This window comes from Pinus tabuliformis, chromosome X (assembly GCF_031772625.1).
Source record: "Pinus tabuliformis cultivar Carrire ecotype Pingquan chromosome X, CPIR1, whole genome shotgun sequence".
Classification (NCBI taxonomy): domain Eukaryota; kingdom Viridiplantae; phylum Streptophyta; class Pinopsida; order Pinales; family Pinaceae; genus Pinus; species Pinus tabuliformis.
In genome coordinates, this window is record NC_142308.1 from 630,168,492 (window position 1) to 630,189,569 (window position 21,078).

At 38.2% G+C, this 21,078-nt stretch overlaps 1 protein-coding gene across 1 annotated transcript in view; it reads left to right on the forward strand.

Annotated features, from left to right (window-relative positions):
• The window catches only part of LOC149141575 (diaminopimelate epimerase family protein), a 253,730-nt gene that overhangs the window by 198,838 nt on the left and 33,814 nt on the right, over window positions 1-21,078 (forward strand). Inside the window, exons 6-7 of the mRNA XM_089448256.1 lie at window positions 5,178-5,357; window positions 6,262-6,346. Coding sequence (XP_089304382.1) covers window positions 5,178-5,357; window positions 6,262-6,346 — 265 coding nt within the window. The remainder of the gene's footprint in view (window positions 1-5,177; window positions 5,358-6,261; window positions 6,347-21,078) is intronic.

Below are 21,078 nucleotides of genomic sequence, written 5' to 3' on the forward strand. Positions count from 1 at the left end.
GAGTCAAGACTCATTACTTTTTTTGACACTCTTACAGGTTGGAGTTCGCATGCCTCAACGATTTGGTGTATGTGCATTATAACATCTGACTTCGAGTGAGGCAAATAGAATCACCAATGGATCCAGATGCCATTTCCTTAGACAATATTGATGTATTGTCTCAGTGGAGGGTGGAGTCTGAGGAGCCCATCTTGGAGGAGTCACCTTCATGGTTAGAGCCAGTGGCAGATGATCCATTAGAACAGGGGCAGCAAGAGGAGGAGGACTCGGAGGAGCAGCAACACTCAGAGGAGGATTTTGAGGAGGAGGAGGAGGAGGACACTGCGGGATCATCAACATCAACACCATCTGCTATAGATATAGGAGAGCATAGCCCCATACCTAACACTCATTATTTGACATTAGGTGCAGAGGCAGGGTCAGGGCCTTCTACTACTAGGGGCAGGCCTGGCAAATAGCCCATCATGTTTTCCCGTAAAAGGGGGAGAGGGCAGTGATTTCAGATAGATAGCTGCTAGCCTGCTAGTTTTATTTGTTATGTTACATATAACTCATGATGATGAGATACTTTTATATATGTGATGTTATTCTATATTGGTTCTCCACATTTGAGTCCTTGAATGGACAATTATCAGGGATCAACAGGATTTGGTATCGCCTTTGATGTATCATTTCTATTTGACATCATATATATCGGTGCTTTCTTCATATTGATGTGCCAATGTGTTTATTTCATGTTGTTATTGCTTTATATGTTTAAAAATCTGAAAAAAATGAATATATTATGCGTTTTTTATGCTTACCGATATTTGCCGATATTTTGCCGATATTTTTGCCGACAAGATATTTTTTGGACCCTCGCTGATATTTTCCCGATACCGATATTTTCAACACTGAGTGCACCAACGAAGGAAGGAAGAACACTGAAACCTTAAAGGACTGTTTCTACAGTCACACATGCGAGGAAAAGGAAGGCTGCCTGCGGTCATAACAGCAGAAACCCACAGTTGGCATATCTCTCTAATTGGGCTAGTAACCTAGGCCTATAAGGCCTCCCAATCAAGCGAAGGAGGAAAAGAGCTTACCATATCAAGTAAATCACCACACGTGCGAGAATTTAGGGCTGCAGGATAGTCATATCAAGTTTGCACCTACACCTTGAAGAAGGAGCTCATTTGGTCAAGAAGAAGGAAGGGATCATCACAAGAAAAGGGACTCATCAAAAGGTGTCTCTTCTAGAGCAAGTGCAACAAGGTCTATCAATAATTGAAAGAAGAACGAAGTGCCGGAAGAAGGAAGACGAAGTGCTGGAAGGAGAAGGAGAAAGTGCTGAGGAAACAAAGTGCCAAAAGGACTTGACTTGTGCTTGGAGGATATTCAAATCAGGGGTCTAGGGTTTGGCATTGATCAATAAGAAGCTTCAATAAGAGAAACTTACTAAAGGGTTTTCCTCTCAAGAGAAGAGAGGTTTTGGCCCTGGCAGAGAGCCAACATCTTGTGTTCTTGTTCTTATGTTTTGGTAGCAGTTTGATGAAGTACACACACATGCATTAATAAGAAGAAGAAGAAGATTAAGCTAACAAGAAAAAGTAAAAAGAATAACCAAATTGCTATCAAGAAAAGAAGAATCCTACTATACCTAATTTCCCTAGATTCTTCAACACTTGTTACTATGATATCATTATTAAAAGGAATTACAAGTCACCTCACCTTCATGTCTCTCAATCACTTCAAACCTCTCTTTCCTTGATGACTGTCACGGCTCTACATTACTCTCTATAACTATTGTGACAGTGGTGGCTGATCCCATTGTTTCCCTTGATCTAGAATATTTAGTGAGGATTCGCACTAAGTTGCTAGATTTTTTGGTAACAGGGCACATAGATTATTTTTTTCTACTTTTATTGCACTCTCTCTCGAAGTCTTATGTGCTCATCATTAAGGCACATTTATATTTCATCTTGTTTATCTTATTGTATTGGTGCTTGATGGAGAATTTATTGTATTCTGCTCTACTTTGTTGTTCTCTCTCTTGAAGTCTTATGTGCTCATCATTAAGGTATAGCTATATTTTAGTTTGTTTATCTTTATTGGATTAAATTTTGTTGGAGAATTCATTGTAGATCCTCTACCTCTTGATTTCTAACGCAACATTGTAGCACTTTCATATTGTTGAAATCTAAACAAGGATGTGCTTCAATTTTTGTAATCATTCTTCAGTTGTTGTTATGTATTTTGCGTAGTAGCAGAAAAACGTGTCTCGTGAGGTTGGGTACCCATATTGGAGATGAGAGATGTCTTGGGTACTTGGAGACATCTTAGGAGACTCCAGAAATGTTTTCTCCCATGACTACCTTGATGTGTCCCACAATTTCTTCACATCCCAAAAAAAAGAAAAAAGAATTCTCAATGAGCTAAAGGGAAAAAAGGATACTTGAAGTTTAAACCTTGGGATGGACCTTTAGACAATCCAACTTGACTTGGGAAAGGGGAGTATAGCTACTAATAACAAAGTGCCTTCCTTGTAAGACATGGGACCATTTCAATGATGATATCACTTGTGTGGATGAAGAGATAGATTCATATCGCCTTGCTGATTACCTCCCATTTCAAATGAGTGTTAGCGATAGGAGGAGAGCGACGAGTTGTTGGAGAGTATGTTGAGAGGACTTAGAAGATGTAGAGAGTGACCTCAAATTGGATGGAGTAGATATTGAAATGGTGGCCTAAGTTTTGGTTTGAAAGTTGAATTGTTGAAGCTTTTAAGTTTTGTAACTTGGATAATCTTTGTAGTAGATTGTAGGCCATAATCTTATTGGAAATAGCTATCTTTGATTAATGCAATATTATGATATAGACAAATGTTTATTGCTCATCATTTTATGATTTCAAAATCTAAAATATATATATATATATATATATATATATATATATATTTTTTTTTTTTTTAATTTTTTTCTAATTCATGTCTCCTTTGACGCACTCATAATCCCATGTCTCCCCATAGTTATTCTTTGAAAATGAAGTACTCTTGTATCCACACCAGTACCCATACCCATGTAGAAAGGGTTGATTAAGTAGTGCAACTATGTAATATTGGAATAAAAGGATGCTAGCACATTGTATCACTGACTCCTTTGAATAATATTTATACATTCTACAACTCCTGCGTATTTCTATATTCATTTTTCCAACAATAAATCCAAACACCCAAAATAGTTCTAACAGAATAAAGTTTAAATAATGCTATGTATGTTCCTTGTAGGCAGCAGGGGGGATAAGCTGTGCAGTAATCCATTCAAATGAAGGATTTCCATGATAGCATGTAGGGATTGTTGCACACCTGTATATTTTTCTTTTAAATTTAATTTTAATGAAATAAAAACCATCCATGCGAGCTATAATACAAAAGAAAGGGCAATAGTATTCCAATACCTGGTCTGGTTGAGTCAAGGGAGTTAACAAACTTGTCTCCTGGGATGCCTTGGGTGAATTTGATGCTGTTGTTTCATGAACTGGTGATAATATTGTATTCATAATGAGGGGAAACTATATATAAGCTTGAAAGACATTTTTGCCATTAATGAATGAATGAGCCAGTGCCTCATCTCTATTGTTGTTATGCAACATGTTTCTAATATGCTTTGATGGTAACTATAATATATGATGCTGATGGTCTTTTCTGATGGAAATTTTGTTCTTCTTTTCTTTCTTGTTTTTTTTCCTTCCTTTAGAGGATCTGTTGGATGAGGTCGATATTTTTGAAATTAAAGCAGGGCATTGGTGATTTAACAAATAAACTTGTGGTCAAGTACAGCAAATGACATTGAGATAGTCCTTGATGAACTTGGTACACAATTCCACAGAACTTAAGATTGACAATGATGAACTGTCTAGAAAGTGGCCAGCTAAAGGGAAATCACTGGAGAGTCAATCTGGCTAGGGGATCTTGAAGTCTGATAGCTTCTATCAGATAGCAAAACCACATATTATGTTGTAGAACGAATTTTCTACTAAATATGGAGATCTAAGGGTCACGAATGAGTTCTATCTGGTAAATTGGAAGAATTCTGTTGATAGCCATGTCACTTCTCTACTGTGGAGGATCCAATATGTAAGCCTCAATCTAAAATTACATATATCAGTAGTATACTTTATATATCTGACAAGTCTGTTACTACTAGGATCTAGACTCTATATTAACTCAGTAATACAGTATTGCTAAAGATATATTTGATATGCCTAAATAGAATTGATTATTAAATCAGGAATGAATGCATAATGAAGGTGATTTGACGAGTGAAATATAGTTGATTTTAGCTGAAAATGATGGATGGATATTACATGGATGAGATGGGTTACTAAATCTTAATGTTGTTTTTTTAATGAGTACTTGCTGAAGGATGCTAGCATTGCTGATGATGAGCTAAATGATGTCATAATTTCTTCAGTTGAGCTATAGTGGATGAATTTTTTTTGGCTACTCCCCATCTATTGTGACAAGAATATAACTTTGGCAGGTTATAACTTTGGCAGGTCATTGGCCTCCTACCACAGTACCCTTGAATGTTGAGCAGCTGTTGTTAAACATGGCTTTCTTGCACTTCTTGGTTGAAAATAATCAATGTTAACGGCGAATCATACTTTACCAGGGGCCCATTAAAAGTAATCTTCAGGTGAAAACTGCTAAATAAAGACGTGATCTGTCATTGCCATAATGCCTGCCAATCATACATGTATATCAAGGAGAGTGGACCAATTGTTTTTGTTTTAATACTCACATTTCCAATAAATGCAGATGAATGGACAACTGCAAACCCCCCATCCTACATATGCAAGTTTTTCACTAATGAATGTTGATTGTATGATATTATGGCACACTTACCTCATTCCACACACAAAATCTGAAAATATCCCAAAATAATAATCGCTTCTGTGAACGAACATAATGGTCATCACTGGAATTTTTTTTGGTTCATCTTCAAAGATTGCCTTTGATGTGAAGGTATATGCTCTAATATGAAAACTGCACGGTATTGTTTTAACTAGCCTGAATGAATTAATAATTGTCACATCAATATTTTATCATTTATTTATTGAATTTCTTGAGCTTCTTATCTATTGGACCACTCAAGTTTGACAACAAATTTTTTTGCTAAATTATGTTTTCTTTACAGGTCATGGTTGATATGGGTCAACCAATTCTGACTGCTGCAGATATTCCAACCAAGCTGCCAAAACGGGAGGATGGGGCTGTTGTTAAAACTGAATTGCCGGTGGATGGAAAAACATGGATAGTCACCTGTGTTAGCATGGGAAACCCTCATTGTGTAACATTTAGCCATAAGGACTCTGAGGTATGCCTGAACAAATACACTGGTCTTACTCTTTTTTTATATTTTTATCATGGTTTAATTCTTAGTGCTTACTATTACACGCAAATGACTAAAATTGAATTAAGGTCAGTTTTTCGGATTTTCCATTCACTCCCACTCCTATTGTGGCACATATGTTCAATTTCTCATTTTGTTTTGAGTTTTATAGTGAAGGAACTGTTTGTCATTGTTAAGGAGTTACCATCAGATTGTGACCAAAGAGCTTGGGATTTATTCTCATGCTAATTGCCTATCACAATGAAACTTGGGGAAATTAGAAAGCAGTCATCATTACTTATTTATTTGATGGATAAATGCAACATAAAATTGAAATGAGAATGAAATGGACATCTCCATCAACCTGGTTGTCCTTTCTTGTTACTCTGTTGGTTAACATGCTAGCTAATCCATTTTTTATGTCTGTTGTTCTTTCCTAAGCTAATTGGTATTATATTAATATGCCAATTGACCTTCTCAGGCTTATTTTTGCATTATTAGTTGGCTTACTTCCTTATTACTGGTCAACTGACATTCTCGTACTAGCTCATATTAGCTTGTTAACATTTGCCCACTAGCTAAGCTCAGCCAATCATTCTGGTGATAGCATCCCTCTGGTGGGCAGATCATTCTTCTGTCCAACACTGGGGCTGGCCCCGGCCTAGGCTTAGTCTAGTTTGAAAAAAAAACATTCACCCACTAGCTAGCTGCAGTGAAGACATTAGCTGAAATCCATGGCTAATAATAAATTAAAGTTTTCCTGGTTTCCCTAAAATAAAATTTTGTTATTTTGTGTCTTCTATTTTACAATGTTTTTCAATTCAAATTGCAAAGATTTTTTTTTTTTTTAGTACTTTGTTTTTTATAGTTTATTATTTACATTGTACAGGTACTTGACATAAACTCATTGACTTTGGAGCATGTTGGTCCATTGTTTGAGCACCATGAGATGTTTCCTGCTCGAACGAATACAGGTATTTTCTTTGTGGTGCTTTTTTTGAATACCTAAAAATATCATGCTTCAAGAGCATGCCATATATCAATCCTTCCATAGGGATTCTGTTGCAGGATTGCCTAAGTTGTAGTTTGCATTAAGTCGTTATTATATATGCACATTTGTGTGTTTTGAAGTATGCATGGTGTTTTATATCTTGTATGGTTGTTAATTTTGAACTTTTGGCTCTTGAAAAATTCCTCCTTTAATAGCATATGGCATTTCCTTTTTTCTTTTGCAGTAGATTTCTCCTTTCTAATATAACTCTGCTTGTTTACAAAGGGAACAAACTTATGTTTAGCACCACCTTGTTGTTGATTTTCTACCTTTCGGAGGTATTCTGCATATGCTTAGTGTTTTGGCATGTAGGAGAGAAGTCCTCTTTAGGTTTTTGTTTAAGAGGAGAAACTAATATGATCTCCTTCCTAAGTTTTTAACTTAGGAAAAGTAAAATGATTAATTATTTAATTAATGTTGACTTTGGGCCTAAGACCCAGATTCGTCCAAAACCCCTAGTGTTGTCCTTGATGGCAACTCGTAACAGAACAAGTATATGGTAACTAGATGAATCTACAAGTTAGATCAAAGGTGATAGAAAGATGGAACAAAAATATCAGAGGTGATAGAATGATGGAACAAAATAATGGTCAGGGAGATTGTTAGTGTTCTTCTTGATAAGCAACCTACCTGATGAGTTGTCCTTGATGACAACCTATTTGATGAATGGACTACTTGATAAAGGTATAAACAGGATGTGACATAATGCATGGCAGTTGTGTTTACAGATGTGACAAAATGCAAGGTAGTTTAGAGGAATCAGTTCAAAAGTGATGTATGATGGAAACTCACATTGTAACAGGTCTATTAAGAGATAACATAGTAATGGCACAAAAGAACAGGATGATGGGACAAAGGATTACAGATCAGAATAAAAAAGAAAGAGAATGATTTATGTTGTATACGCTGTTTCACGTAGTCCAAGTAGCATATACACGTGGGTACACAAAATAAAGGGAGTGTATATGTATGCACACAGTTTCACAAAAGGAAAAGCGCATATGGGATGGAAAATTAAGGTTAAAGAATACCAAGGGTCCATACCATGGTATTAACCCACAATATTGAATGGAATAACAGTTACTTGATCCCGTCTTAGAATACCATAGGTTCTAAGTGTTGTTTTGGTGCATGGTATTGACAAAGGCTCTAAGTATATAAGGAGGAGAAGATCAAAGGGTTAAATGTGTAAGTGAAAGGGTTTTTCATGAATAATTCTATCTGAAGTATATTTTGTGTTGTAAGGGCTATGGTTATGATATAGATCTGAAACATCTTGTGCACCTTTGAATACAGTGTTGGATCAGGATCATGAGACCTGAAATGACTTATTATTGTATGATTTCATAATGGATAGGCTAGATCTGAGTGCTAAAGAATGTTTTATCCTTTAAATGCTATGATCTGGGTATATCTGAAGTCTTGAAAAGCTGCGAAGTTATAAGTCATTATTTGCAGATCTATACGCAGGTTCGCCTCGGTGAAGGTGCGTATACACGCAGATTCAACACTTCCAAGTAGCATATGCAGAGGAAGGGCTTGTTGTTCAGAAATAACTGATCTATCTGATCAGTGCTACTGTTTTACTGCTGTTTGTCAATGATGTCTTCATTAGATCTAAAGTAAAACTGATTATATAAGGAGATTGAGTCTGGTTGACTGATTGATTGAGTAAGAAGGGTGATCTTTGTTGCTATCTATTTAGAACTCTGTAATATGACAATAGATCTTCAGAATGTCTTTGGGTAGTACAATTTTTGGTTTAGAAGTTTTATGATTCAGTATCTTTAGAGGTATACGCAGGTTGGGTTACGCTAGCGTATACGTTCTGACATTTGAGTTTTGATGTTGTAGTTGGTTCTGGTTGTTGATGTAGTGTTCTGGGTTCAGCTTTGTGTGCAGGTTATAGTGATCTGACTGTTCCAGTTGATTAGTTGAATTTTGATTAAGTATCAATTGATTGGGTTTTGAGTGAATAGTTGATTCAGTTGTATCAGAAATTGATGATTGGTTGATTCAGTTGTGTCAGAGGTTTCATTGATTGTTTGATTCAGTTATATGATTGGTTGATTCAGAAAGTGATGATTGGGTTTCAATTAAGTTAGAGATTGATGATTGGGTTTCAGTGATTGATTGATTCAGATGTATCAATGATGGATGAATGTGTTACAATGATGAGTTACAATTTGAGTTTTGATATTGAGCTTAAGTGTTGATAATGGGTCCAGTATGAAAATTTGATGAAACATGGCCTACATATTGTGTTGATGTGTACTATGAGTATCCAGTTTGAAAATTTATGAAACGTGGTCCCTGGAGAAAGAATAAAGGTTGCAGCCTTCTGTAGGCCAACGCCTATGTATTGTTAATCATATCAGCTAGTACAAGAGCTAGGGGGTTGGAGCTCCCTTCCAGTAGCAGCTGGAGAAAGAATGAAGGTTGTAGCCTTCTGTAGGCTGGCGCCTACGTACTGGTAAACATATCATCCAATACAAGAGCTAGGGGGTTGTAGCTCCCTTCTAGTAGAAGTTCGAGAACGAGTGAAGGTTGTAGCCTTCTGCAGGTGGGTGCTTACATACTGGTATGAGTCCACGCCAATACAAGATTGTAAACAACTTTTTCTTTATATTAAAAAGAAGACAGAGACGAAAAAAACAGGTGGTTTTCTCCGGCATTGGGTTTCCACCTTAAATCCAGTGTTCATGTGTGTTGCTTATGTGTGATGGTTTATCTTATTATTACAGCACATGGTTATTGTTTATCTAATGTTTAATAAAGTACTAATGCACTAACTGAAGACAAACATATGATGGATTAACTGAATCATAAGTTCACTGGATATACGTTAATTGTCTTAAGAACGGTTGCGTGCACACATAGGTTCCATTCAGTAAAGTCGCGTATAGAAATTTGAATATGAAATGTAAAAAGTTATTGATTTGTAAATATTGATTCACCCCCCCCGGGGCCCTCTCAGTATTTTTCCCAACAACAAAGTTATGTTTAGCACCACCTTCTTGTTGATTTTCTACCTTTGGAAGGTATTCTGCATATGCTTAGTGTCTTGGCATGTAGGAGAGAAGTCCTCTTTAGGTTTTTGTTCAAGAGGAGCAACTAATATGATTTCCTTCCTAAGTTTTTAACTTAGGAAAAGTAAAATGATTAATTATTTAATTAATGTTGACTTTTGGCCTAAGAAACTAGATTCGTCCAAAACCCCTAGTGTGTCCTGAATCCCACGAATCAGACACGATTTGCTGGGACACATGTCCCTTCAGTGTGTCTGACGTGTCCTGGAGGGTAGGATCAAGGGACACACGAATTTCGACATTGTGTCCTGTGTGTCCCGATTTCGGGACACATGTCCCAAAAGAAATGTGTCGCGCAACCCATAAAGTTCTATTTGGGCTTATTTGGAGCTCATTCTTGAGTGTGTCTTCTGCTGTGAGTGTGTGGGAGCTTGGAGCAAAGGGTTTGGGAGCATTTTGGATGCGTGATTCAAGCAACATGTAAGTGCATTTTGCTTCTATTTTTTTTGCATTTTTATTACAACAATTTGCATGTGCATTTTTGCTTTATTTTTTTATAGCATTCATGGCTCAATCAAGCGCAGCAGGGAAGGGGAAGAATGTCCCCATTGGTGATGCCCCTTCTGTTCCAATTTCATCAGGGGCTGCAAGTGTTCCCTCTATTGGAAGTGGGGTTGTAACAATAGCTTCAAATGTTGAGGGTAGAATGAATTGAGAATGACAACAGGCTTAAGAAAACAAATATCCCTTGTGGAAGTGTGTCACAAGAGATCAAAGGCCGTGCAACAAGTTGAAGGGAGGAGGCATTGTTGCTTGGAAATGCAACAATCATTTCAAGAGCACTTATTACCGTGTGAAAGGTCATTTGTTGGCTTTACCAGGCTATGGGATTGGAGCATGTACACAGTTGTCTTTAGCTAAGAGGAAAGAAATGGAAAAAGAGGCCAATGTTGGTGTGGCAAGGGTGGCTACATCATCTAATAAAACAAGAATGATGATCCCCTTCCATTCTTGAGGAAAAGCAACAACAAATTTCCATTTGAAAGTTTTGGTGGGGGTGTGGGTCAAGCAACAAAAAGAAAGGCAGTAGGACTTGGTCCAATGGACAAGATTTTTCAGAAAGAGAAACGGGAAGAACTTGATCTCACCTTGCATTCTTTTTCTATCAGAACTTCATATCTTTTAATGTTGCATGCTCACCTTTATTTCTTGAGATGTGCCAAGCTCTAACTCAATGGGCTCCATCAGGGTTTGTGCCGTCTGGGCCAAAGAAGCTTAGAACCACATTGTTGACTAAGGCAAAGAAAGAGGTGGGCAAGATGCTTGAGCTTATTAAATTAGCATGACCAACATTTGGGGTTAGTATTGTTTCTGATGGATGGACAGATCCAGCATGCCACCCACTCATCAACTTCATGGTATCTTCCTTGAATGGACCGATTTTCTTGAAATCAGTGGAATCATTTGGACAATACAAGGATGCACAATATATTGGTGAGTTGTTCATTAAAGTTATTGAAGATGTAGGTGTTGATTGTTGTGTGGAAATCATTACAGATAATGCACTTGTTTGCAAGGCTGTTGGCATGATTGTGGAAGCTAAATATCCACAAGTATTTTGGACATCTTGCATTGACCATTCCTTGAATTTAGCACTTAAATCTATTGCTTCTGTTGTGCCTTGGATTGGAAGTGTTATTGAGGATGCACGACATATCCACAACTTTGTACAAAATCATACAAATGCCCTCACAGTCTACAAGGAGTACACCCATCTATCATTGTTGAAGATTGCATATACACGGTTTGCCTCTTCATTCATCATGTTGAAGAGGTTGAGGGAGGTCAAGGCCGCTCTTGGGGCCATGGTTATTTCAGATTTTTGGTCTTTTTGGATAAAGAGAGATCAAGCTTCCTCAAAAAGAGTCAAGGATATAGTGTTAGATGATGCTTGGTGGGAGAGGGTAGATCTCACTATTAAGATGATGGACCCTATCATTGCTTTGTTACGATTTGCGGATACAGGCCAAACCATCCTAGGAGAGGTTTATGAGGGATGGGATTCCATGATTGAGTCTGTGAGGACCATTATTTTACAGAGTGGGTGCCCTGAGTATAAAACATCATTAGAGGCCTTCTTCAACACCATATAGGATATTCTTGTCAGCAGATGGGACAAGAATTGCACACCTTTGCATTGTTTGGCTCACTCATTGAATCCAAAATACTACAACCATGAGTGGATGAATGGTGGACCTTCCCCCAAATGCACTCCTCACATGGATGGTGAAATTTCATAGGGGAGGAAGGATGCATTGAGGTGGATTTTTCCGGATAGAGCATCCTTTGATGAGGTGGAGGATGCCTTTGCAAATTTTTCCCTTGGCACTGGTCGATTTGTAGGATATGATATGATTAGAGACAAGGGGGCTAAGAAGCCCTATTCTTGGTGGGCAACTCATGGGGAAACAAGCCCTCCTCTACAACAGTTAGCCATGAGGCTCCTCTCTCAGATGACTTCAACCTCGTGTTGCGAGAGGAATTGGAGCACATATGGGAATTTGTGTAGTGTCAAGAAGAGCAGGCTTGAGCAGTCCACAGCAGAGACAATGGTGTATGTGCACCCCAACCTTCATCTTATTTACAAGCAGACAGATGAGTGGTTGAAGGGAAAGACAAAGATGTGGGATATCTTTCCTGATGATATGGGTTTGGACAACAGTGTTGAGTTGGCATTGGCCAACTTGGATCTTAATGAGCTAGTGCTAGAGTTTGTCACTTTTGATGATGGTGATATTGTTGAGGGGTCATCCTCCACACTAGCAGATGCAAAGATGACATTGGATACAGAGGAGGAGGATGCAATAGAGGAGAGCAGTGGTGACCATGACAGTGATGCTGATTTTGATGATGATAATTGATGACTCATGAGCTACCTACTGCCTTGTACTTGTAGTTATTTTCTATTTTCTATTTCTTTTAGCCATTGGCATTGCTACTACCTATGTAACACATTTTGATTTTGATGACTTGATGAGAAAATTGCAGTTTCTTGTCTTTCTCCTATTGGATCATTGATGAATCTGTCACAATTGTATTTGTATGCATAATGTTACTTTGTAAAACTTACAAATTTTAAATTTACAATATAGAATCTAGAGCTATGTCTTATGTATCATGAATGAGAATTTGTGTAAGAAATATCTAATTATATATATATATATATTTTTAATAAAATAATATATAACGTGTCCTATTCTAGGGGGTCAACATGCCTGTGTCAGACGCTTAAATTTTCGTGTCCTGCTTGTCCCGTGTCCTCGTGTTAGGTGACTTTGCTTTGGGCTAATGCTTTTCTAAGGATAAATAATTAATTATATAAGTGACTTAGATTTAAACTCCACCGTTGATCAAAGAAAGTTAGGAAATCCTAGCCCTTGATCACTTTGGAGATGAGGGATTTGTCCCATGGATAATTTCTAAAGAGAACCTATCGGAGAGGATGGAGACACAATTACAGTGCTATTGTTGAGATAGTGATGTTCTCGAAGGAGTGAGAGACTCTAGGACCGAAGAGAAAGGAATTATTGCAATAGGGGAATTTCATACTCTTGAATTTTAGAGACCCACCTAGCCCTTGTTCCCAAGCAATTAGTTTGAGTTAAAATATCTTGTACAATAGAGTGTGGGACAAAAGGAATCACTTTAGAATATCCCACATATGTCCTGAATTGCTTAAGGGACTTGACTAAGGCTTAAGCCTACTTTTCCATGGTATTATACTTTAATTCCAACCCTTGAAGCGATTTACTCATGAAAGCTATTGGATGCTCATACCCTTCATTATTCTTTTGAAGCAGCACACCAACAATAGTATCCTTAGAAGCAAAAGAGAAAATCATAAACTCCTTAAAGTAATTAGGGCTAACAAGCACATGTGCCTTTGCAATGGAATCCTTATTTTCCTGGAAATCCTTCCTATGCTCATTTCCCCAAATAAACTTAACAACTTTCTTCAAAAGGGATTGAATAGGCTTAGCAATTTCAGCATAGTTTGGAATGAACCTTCTAAGAAAGTTGATCTTTCCTAGAAATGATTGAAGGGTCTTAATATTATGAGGCAAATGGATCTTCTGAATTGCCTCAACTCGTTCAGGGTCAATCGTGATCCCATCCTTAGAGATGATGTGACCAAGTAACTTCCCTTCAGTCACTCCAAAAACAGATTTTGCGGGATTTATGGAGATTCCATACTCTCTACACCTATAAAAAATTTGCCTTAGATGATTCACATGCAGTGTTATCAGAATTGGTCCGGAACCAATGGAATTGGTTGGTTCGACCGTTTTTGGCCCAAAAACGGTTCGAACCGGGCCTCTGAATTGGAATAGGCCGATTCGGTACCAAACCAACCTATTTTACCGAATCGACTAGTTCAGGACCGGTTCCATGCAGTTTGTACCTATGCAAGCACATGTAAAAAATTTACCTTTTTCTATTTTTGGATTTTTTCAATTGGTTGGCCCACTTCTAATTCTCCCCTAGGCTAGCCTAATATTCAAGCCTATGGCCCTCAACCTAATAATCAAGCCTATGGCCCTAGTATTGCTATGCAATTCATGGTAATGTTAAATTCTTAAAGTAAAAGTGACATTGTCCTTTATCTTTCATTTTCATCTTTTTACTTAAATTTTTAACATTACCATGAAATGACTTAGGGTGTTTGAGAGTGGTTCCAACCTCATTGGATTTCATATGGAGAAAGTAGAATTTTAGATTTTACTCAAAATCCAACAGACTTAACAATTTTTAGGATTTCAGGATTGGGAGGATTGCAACATTTCCATTGGATTTTATCAGGTATGAGGGTATGGAACTAGTATTTAATAAAGAGCACCAAGCCCTCTATGTACTTTGATGTTAGTGGCATTGGTTGTCAAACTCCTCTATGATGACTCTACTAAAAATGTACTCATCAATCAAACAAAATCTTGACATGGCATGCTATGTTTTTTCTATCTTATTTTAATGCCTAAATGGTGATATTGATGACGAAGACCCCAATATAGGCAATGATTTTGATGATATGTAGGCATTTGTTTTAGCATGATGTTTTTTGGATGCTAGAGGCCATCTAGAGCCTATTTGTTGATGTATTTTGGTTCAGACTCCAAAGATGGATTGCACTCGATGCTATTTTGGTTACGTGCACCCTTAGATGCTATGTAAATGAGACCTTTTGCATATTTTTGTATAAATGGTTTGGATTCATATGAATGCACATGAATATATATATGTTTGGTGTTTCTGGTAAATCGTTTGTTTTTCCCAGTTTGGGTCCGGTCTCGACTTGTTCTCGATCCACAAGGTTTTTCGGTTCGATCACCAGTTCGGTTCTGATAAGATTGTCTGCATGAGAAACTCCATCTTAATAAAACACTGTTAGATCATCTTGATATATCTCAATAAATTTTCTGATTAAGCCCTTGAAGTCATAGTCCATAGCCCTTTGAAAGGTTGGTCCAACATTAGTTAACCCAAAAGGCATTCTCAAATATTCAAAAGTACCCCATGGTGTGGTGAAAGTAGTCTTATGTCTATCCTCTTTTTTCACCATAACTTGGTTATATCTTGGAAATCCATCTAATAAAGACATCATTCCTGATCTTGTTACCCTTTGCAACAAAGTTTCCATGTTAGGCAAAGGATAATTGTCTTTCTTGCAGGTTAAATTAAGATTTCTAAAGTCTACACACAACCTGATTGACCCATTCTTCTTTCTCACTATAACCAAGTTAGAACACCATGTAGAATGCCTAGTGTGAGCTATATTTCCAACTTGTAACATCTTTTGCAACTCCTTTTGCACCAAGGGGGCCAACTTAGGATTAATTTGCCTAAGTTTTTGTCTAAATGGTTTGCCATTCTCATCTTTAAGAGGGATAGTATGTTCCATAACATCTTCCCTATATCCTTTCAACTCATCATAAGAGGAAACCAACACATCCCTATATACATGAAGTAAGTCAACAAATTTTTTCCTTTCTTCCTCGGTGGTAATGCTTCCTATCTTGATAACCTTTGAATTTTGAGTGGTACCATTGTTTACATCAATGAATTCCCTTGGGTCAATCCATTTTCCTCTTTTCTCTTCACAACATCATGTCTATCAAACATTTCCTCCATGGCTACGCGATCCCTAGGAGTGGGATTTGACACTTCTTTACACTTTGTATAGTTACAACCTTCTTCTTTGTAGCCAACTTTAAAATCCGATAATTCCTCCATATTGTTCAAAAATCGAATCACTTGGCTTTCATCATTAAAAATTTGCCAATGCTCAACATTATCAGGAACCGATGGTCTAAAAATTACTTCTATCTACCTTATCATCCATCAAGTTCTCTGCAAGCTGTAAAGTAGATGTAGACATTGCCAACTTCTTAGCTTGTTTATTCTTTTCTTTAGGAATTGCTTGAAGATCCAATGCATCAAAATATTCCATATTGTCCCAAACAACATTGCAATACTTCTTTAATCTATCATTCTTACAAGCAAATTAATTTTTTACTTGAAGACTAACCAAATTAGAATCCCCCTTGATACCAAACAATTTAATCCTCAAGTCTTCTGTCAACTCAAGACCCAACAATAGAGATTCATACTCCGCTACATCGTGGGTTGCATCAAATTCTAGTCTATAGGGAAAGTTGAATATATGACCAAGGGGTGAGGTAAGGACAATTCCCGCACCCTTACCAAACTTTGAATGAGCACCATCAAAATTCATCTGCCAAATCTAATCCTTCTTACATTCATCCTTCTCCTCCAAAGGAGCAATAGAGTTAGCCAAGATAGCATAATTATCCAAATTCTCTGATTCATACACAATTTCATTATAAGGTTTCTTTGGGGTTTCCACATGATACTTTCTCTCCAACTCCCTATCCAATCTAACCATGATGCCCTCACTATTAGAGATGGTAGCATAACTTAAATCCATCTGTAAACTACCCCCTATATCAGCTCCCCACTTTCTAGACAACAATATACCCAAAGCATTAGGAACATCAATCACCACAATATCCATGGTGATCATTATATCAGGGTGCATTGCCAAGTGGACTTGAAGATCCTTTATCAAACCACAAACTTCAATAATCTTGGAATCCATAGCACAAAGATTGTGGTAAGGTCTAGGAATCCTCAAATTTAACTGATTCATGACTTTCTTGGTCATGACACAAGATGGTGCCCCAGAATCAAACATACAATTCTGCAAAAGTAGCCCATTGACCAATAAAGTAATAAAGAAAGGTTGATGGTCCTTGTTACCTCTACACGTATCACTACTTTGCAAAATGATAGGGGCATCCTCAAATCCATCCTTAGAAAAATTTGACATTTCCTTTCCATGAGGGGGATCAAGGGCTTTCAACAACTTAGACATTTGGGAGGGAATCTTTAGGATTTCAGTCACAGGTACTAAAATCTTTTTATTATTTATCCATCCTCCTAAGTCAATATTTAATCCAGATGTGGGTGGAGTGAAAGTTTTAGGGGCATTTTGATTTTTCTCTTGTTCCTTGCCCATTTTTTGATAAGTCAAACCTCTATCTTTGGCTATCTCTAAAATCTGATTTGATGAAGTCTTTTCTCCATATAACTCCATGATCCTATCCAACTCACCAAAGTTATTCACACTATTGGAAGATGGAGACTTCTTATTTACCTTTTGGCTATTCTCCATAACTTCCATCCAACTCTCCATGGACAAATGATGCTCCTTGCCAACCAAATTTTTTTGCTCACTTGTCCCAACCATTCCTCCTTCCATGATCCTTCTCACATATGGACAAGTGGCTTCATCACGCATCTCCTCACAAGGTCTACAATAAGGAATATAATCATCAACTAAATTTGCAGACTTAAGTGGGTTTGGTGGCCTATGTTCATTGGGAGGTCCTCTTTTTTGCCATTTCTCATTTCCTCTATTTTGAAATCTCCTAGTTTGATTCCTTTCCATGGCCACCAACCTGTTTTGGATGGCATTCATTTGATTAGTGTGATTAATCTCCATGGTCTTGATGAGTTGAGTCATTTCCTTAATAGGATCATGGGCACTTTCCTTTGCCTCAGCCTTCCCTTTGGAGTCATGAGACTTCGATGGCTGTCTACCATAACCAAGAATTTATAACTTCCCTAATTCATTTCTAGCATTTTCCATATCTAAGGCTTCAGTTTGAGTTGCATTTATATTTCCAGGCTTCTTTCTTCTCAACTCATAAGATGTGTCAACACCAAAAGCATCAAAATAAGAGCATAATAATTTTTTTTCAAGAGGTCTAACATCTTGAGGCATACTCTTTACGACATCATTGAATCTCTTGTTAAATTCCTCCACAGTTTCATTCTCATTCTTCTTGATATGGCTAATGGCGTTAATCAAGTGCCTATCTTCTTTCTTTTCTCCATACTTGTCCAAAAAGGCACTAATGATGGCTTGCAATGAGTCATATGAGTTAGCAGGACGCTCAGTGAACCAATCAAGAGCATCCTCTTCTAAGGAGAGGACAAAGAGTCTCATCTTTACATCCTCATAGTTAGCACCATTACACCACTTAGTGATGCAAACATTGAAATTCTTTATGTGCGATGCAACACTAATGGCATTGTTACCTTGAAAAGAAGACAACTTTTCAATAGCCTTGTCAGGGATATTGTGTGGATAGCCATTAATGTTAGTAAAGTTACAAGGACCAAAAAGATCATTCATGATGTCTTGTTCTACTTGTCCTTGAAAAAGCAAATGGATATAAGAAATAGCCTCCTGCCCAAGATTAACAAGAAGTCTACTAGAAGAGAGTCTATTTAAACTCACTCTAAAAACCTTTTTAGGATCAAGGGTGGGACTAACTAGACCACTTGGATTCCTCCTAGTAGAAATCCTCACAGGAATTGAGTCAAGTGGAGTCGCCAATTGAGCAGGAATATAACTCTAAAATCCAATATGCAAAAGCCAAAAGTCAGTTGTATTCCGGGTGCAAGAGGACTTGTCCCCGACAACGACGCCAAAAAATGTTGCCGCCTCGCTTGCACACCCAGGTTAATGTGAGAAAAATCGTCAACCTCACAAAGGTGTGATCTTAGTGGCAAACAAAGAGAAAGGGATGGCACTTGCCACTGCCAACACTGCATATGTACTGCAACTTCCTCTCATTTCCTGTCACTGTAACTGATAAATCACCTGTTTCTGCTACTGAAACGGATTCTCTACCATACCCATCTGTTCTTTGAACTGAATGAACTTAGCTCTTCCTAGAGCCTTTGTGAGTACATCTGCTACTTGATCTCCTGTGGGGGCATACTGTCGCTGTACTGTCCCACACTAAACACAGTCTCTAATAAAGTGACATCTGATATCAATATGTTTCGACCGATCATGAAATACTGGATTCTTAGAGAGTTTGATCCAACTCTGATTATTGCAGTAAACCCTGGTCGCTTTCATCCTTTTGCTGAACAAACTCACAAGCAGTTTTCTAAGCCATATAGCTTCACACGTCGCTGTGTTTGTTGCCATATATCAGCGTCTGCTGAGCTCAGAGCTACCGACTTCTGTTTCTTGCTGCACCAAGAGATCATTCTTGATCCAACACTGAAGCAGTACCCAGAGGTACTTTTCTAGTCTACTGAACTACTTGCCCAATCTGCATCTGTGAATCCATCCAATCTGACGTCATCTCCTTGGGAGTATTTCAACCCATATCCGATTGTTCCATGCACATACCTAAGAATGTGCTTAGCTGTTGCCCAATGTACCCTTTTCGGTTCCACCATGAACTAACTAAGGGTGTTGACAATGAAGCAAATGTCTGGCCTAGCGTTGACCAGATACATGAGCGACCCAATGAGCTGTCTATACAAGGTGGGGTCCACCTCCTTGTCTCCTAATGCATCTATTTTCTTCCAGTTGGTGATCATGGGTGTAGCCATGGGTCGACAATCCTGCATTCTGAATCTCTTCAGAATCTCTGTAGCATATCTTCCTTGCCAAGGAAGATCTCCCCATTCTTTTGCTAGACTTACAATCCTAGAAAATAATGCATCATCCACATATAATACTAGAATAAGTGGCTCATTCTCTACCATTAAATAGTAGAGATTGGGATCAAACTCACTCTTGACGAATCCTAACTGCTACAAGTAACTATTAATCCGACCATATCATGCTCTGGGTGCTGCTTGAGCCCATATAGGGCTTTCTTTAATTTGCACACATGAGTTCTCTTTTGACGAGTTTTGAAGCCTTTAGGCTGTTCTATATACACCTCTTCGTCTATCACCCCGTTCAAGAATGTTGTCTTGACATCCATTTGGTGAATCTCCCATACCATTTGAGCTGCTAGGGATATAACAGATCTGATAGAGGTATATCGGGCTACTGGGCGAACGTCTCTTCATAGTTTATTCCTTCTTTTTGTGCGTAACCCTTTGCCACGAACCTAGCCTTGTACTTCTCTATTCTGCCATCTGCAACATACTTGATCTTGTAGATCCACCATGATCCTACAACTGATCTATCCTCTGGTCTAGGTACTACTTCCTAGACATCATTCATCATGATAGAACTATACTCTTCTACCATGGCATCCACCCAAACTTGGTGTTGAACGATTTCCTGAAAGGTAGAGGGTTCTTCAACTTGTGCTACCAAGGTCTGGTACTTGTCAAGCTGTCTACGCTGCCTCTTCTTAGTTATAGGAGCTCCAACGAACTCCTCTGCGTCCCTCAATGTCTGCCGTACTTCCCTGCGGGTTCTACCACTGGTGGTGGGAGACTCAATCAACTCCTCTTCCTGATCCTGTCGTTCCATTTGCTGAGAACTATCTGGATTTCCTTCCTCTGAGGAAATACTGGTACAGGTCACTGTACTCGACCCCGGTGTCTGTCTTCCTGCTTGTCCTCCTTGCTGCCCGTGCTGTTGCTCGACTAATGGAAAATCTATTGAATGGCCTTTTGCTGGCATCTCTTGACATTTCCTGAAAGCTCCATCCTCCATGAACTTCACATCCCGTCTCACTACAATCTTCCTACTGCTAGGAATGTAGATTCTGTATTCCTTTGAGGTCTCGCTATATCCTACGAGGTACCCCTTTTCTGCAGTCTGATCCAGTTTACTGCGCTTCTCGTCTGGAATGTGACAATATGCCACGCTTCCAAATATCCTGAGATGACTGACTTCCGACTTCTTCCCTGTGAAGACTCTTTCGAGCATTTTCTTCCCCAATGCTCTGTGAGGAGTTCTATTTTGGATATACATTGTCGTGTTGCAAGCTTCTGCCCATAAGAACTTAGGTAGATCCTGATAATACAACATAGCCTTTGCCACTCCAACAATAGTTCTATTCTTGCACTTTGCAACTCCATTCTGCTCTAGATTATAGGGAGCTATCCATTCTCCTTTGATGCCCTCCTTTACACACAAATCTATGAAGTCTTTGTTCGTATATTCTCCACCATTATCTCAACGCAATACCTTTATCTTTTTTCCTGTCGTGTTCTCAACGAGAGCCTTAAACTCTCTGAACCGATCGAAGACCTCATCCCTGGTCTTCAAGAAATA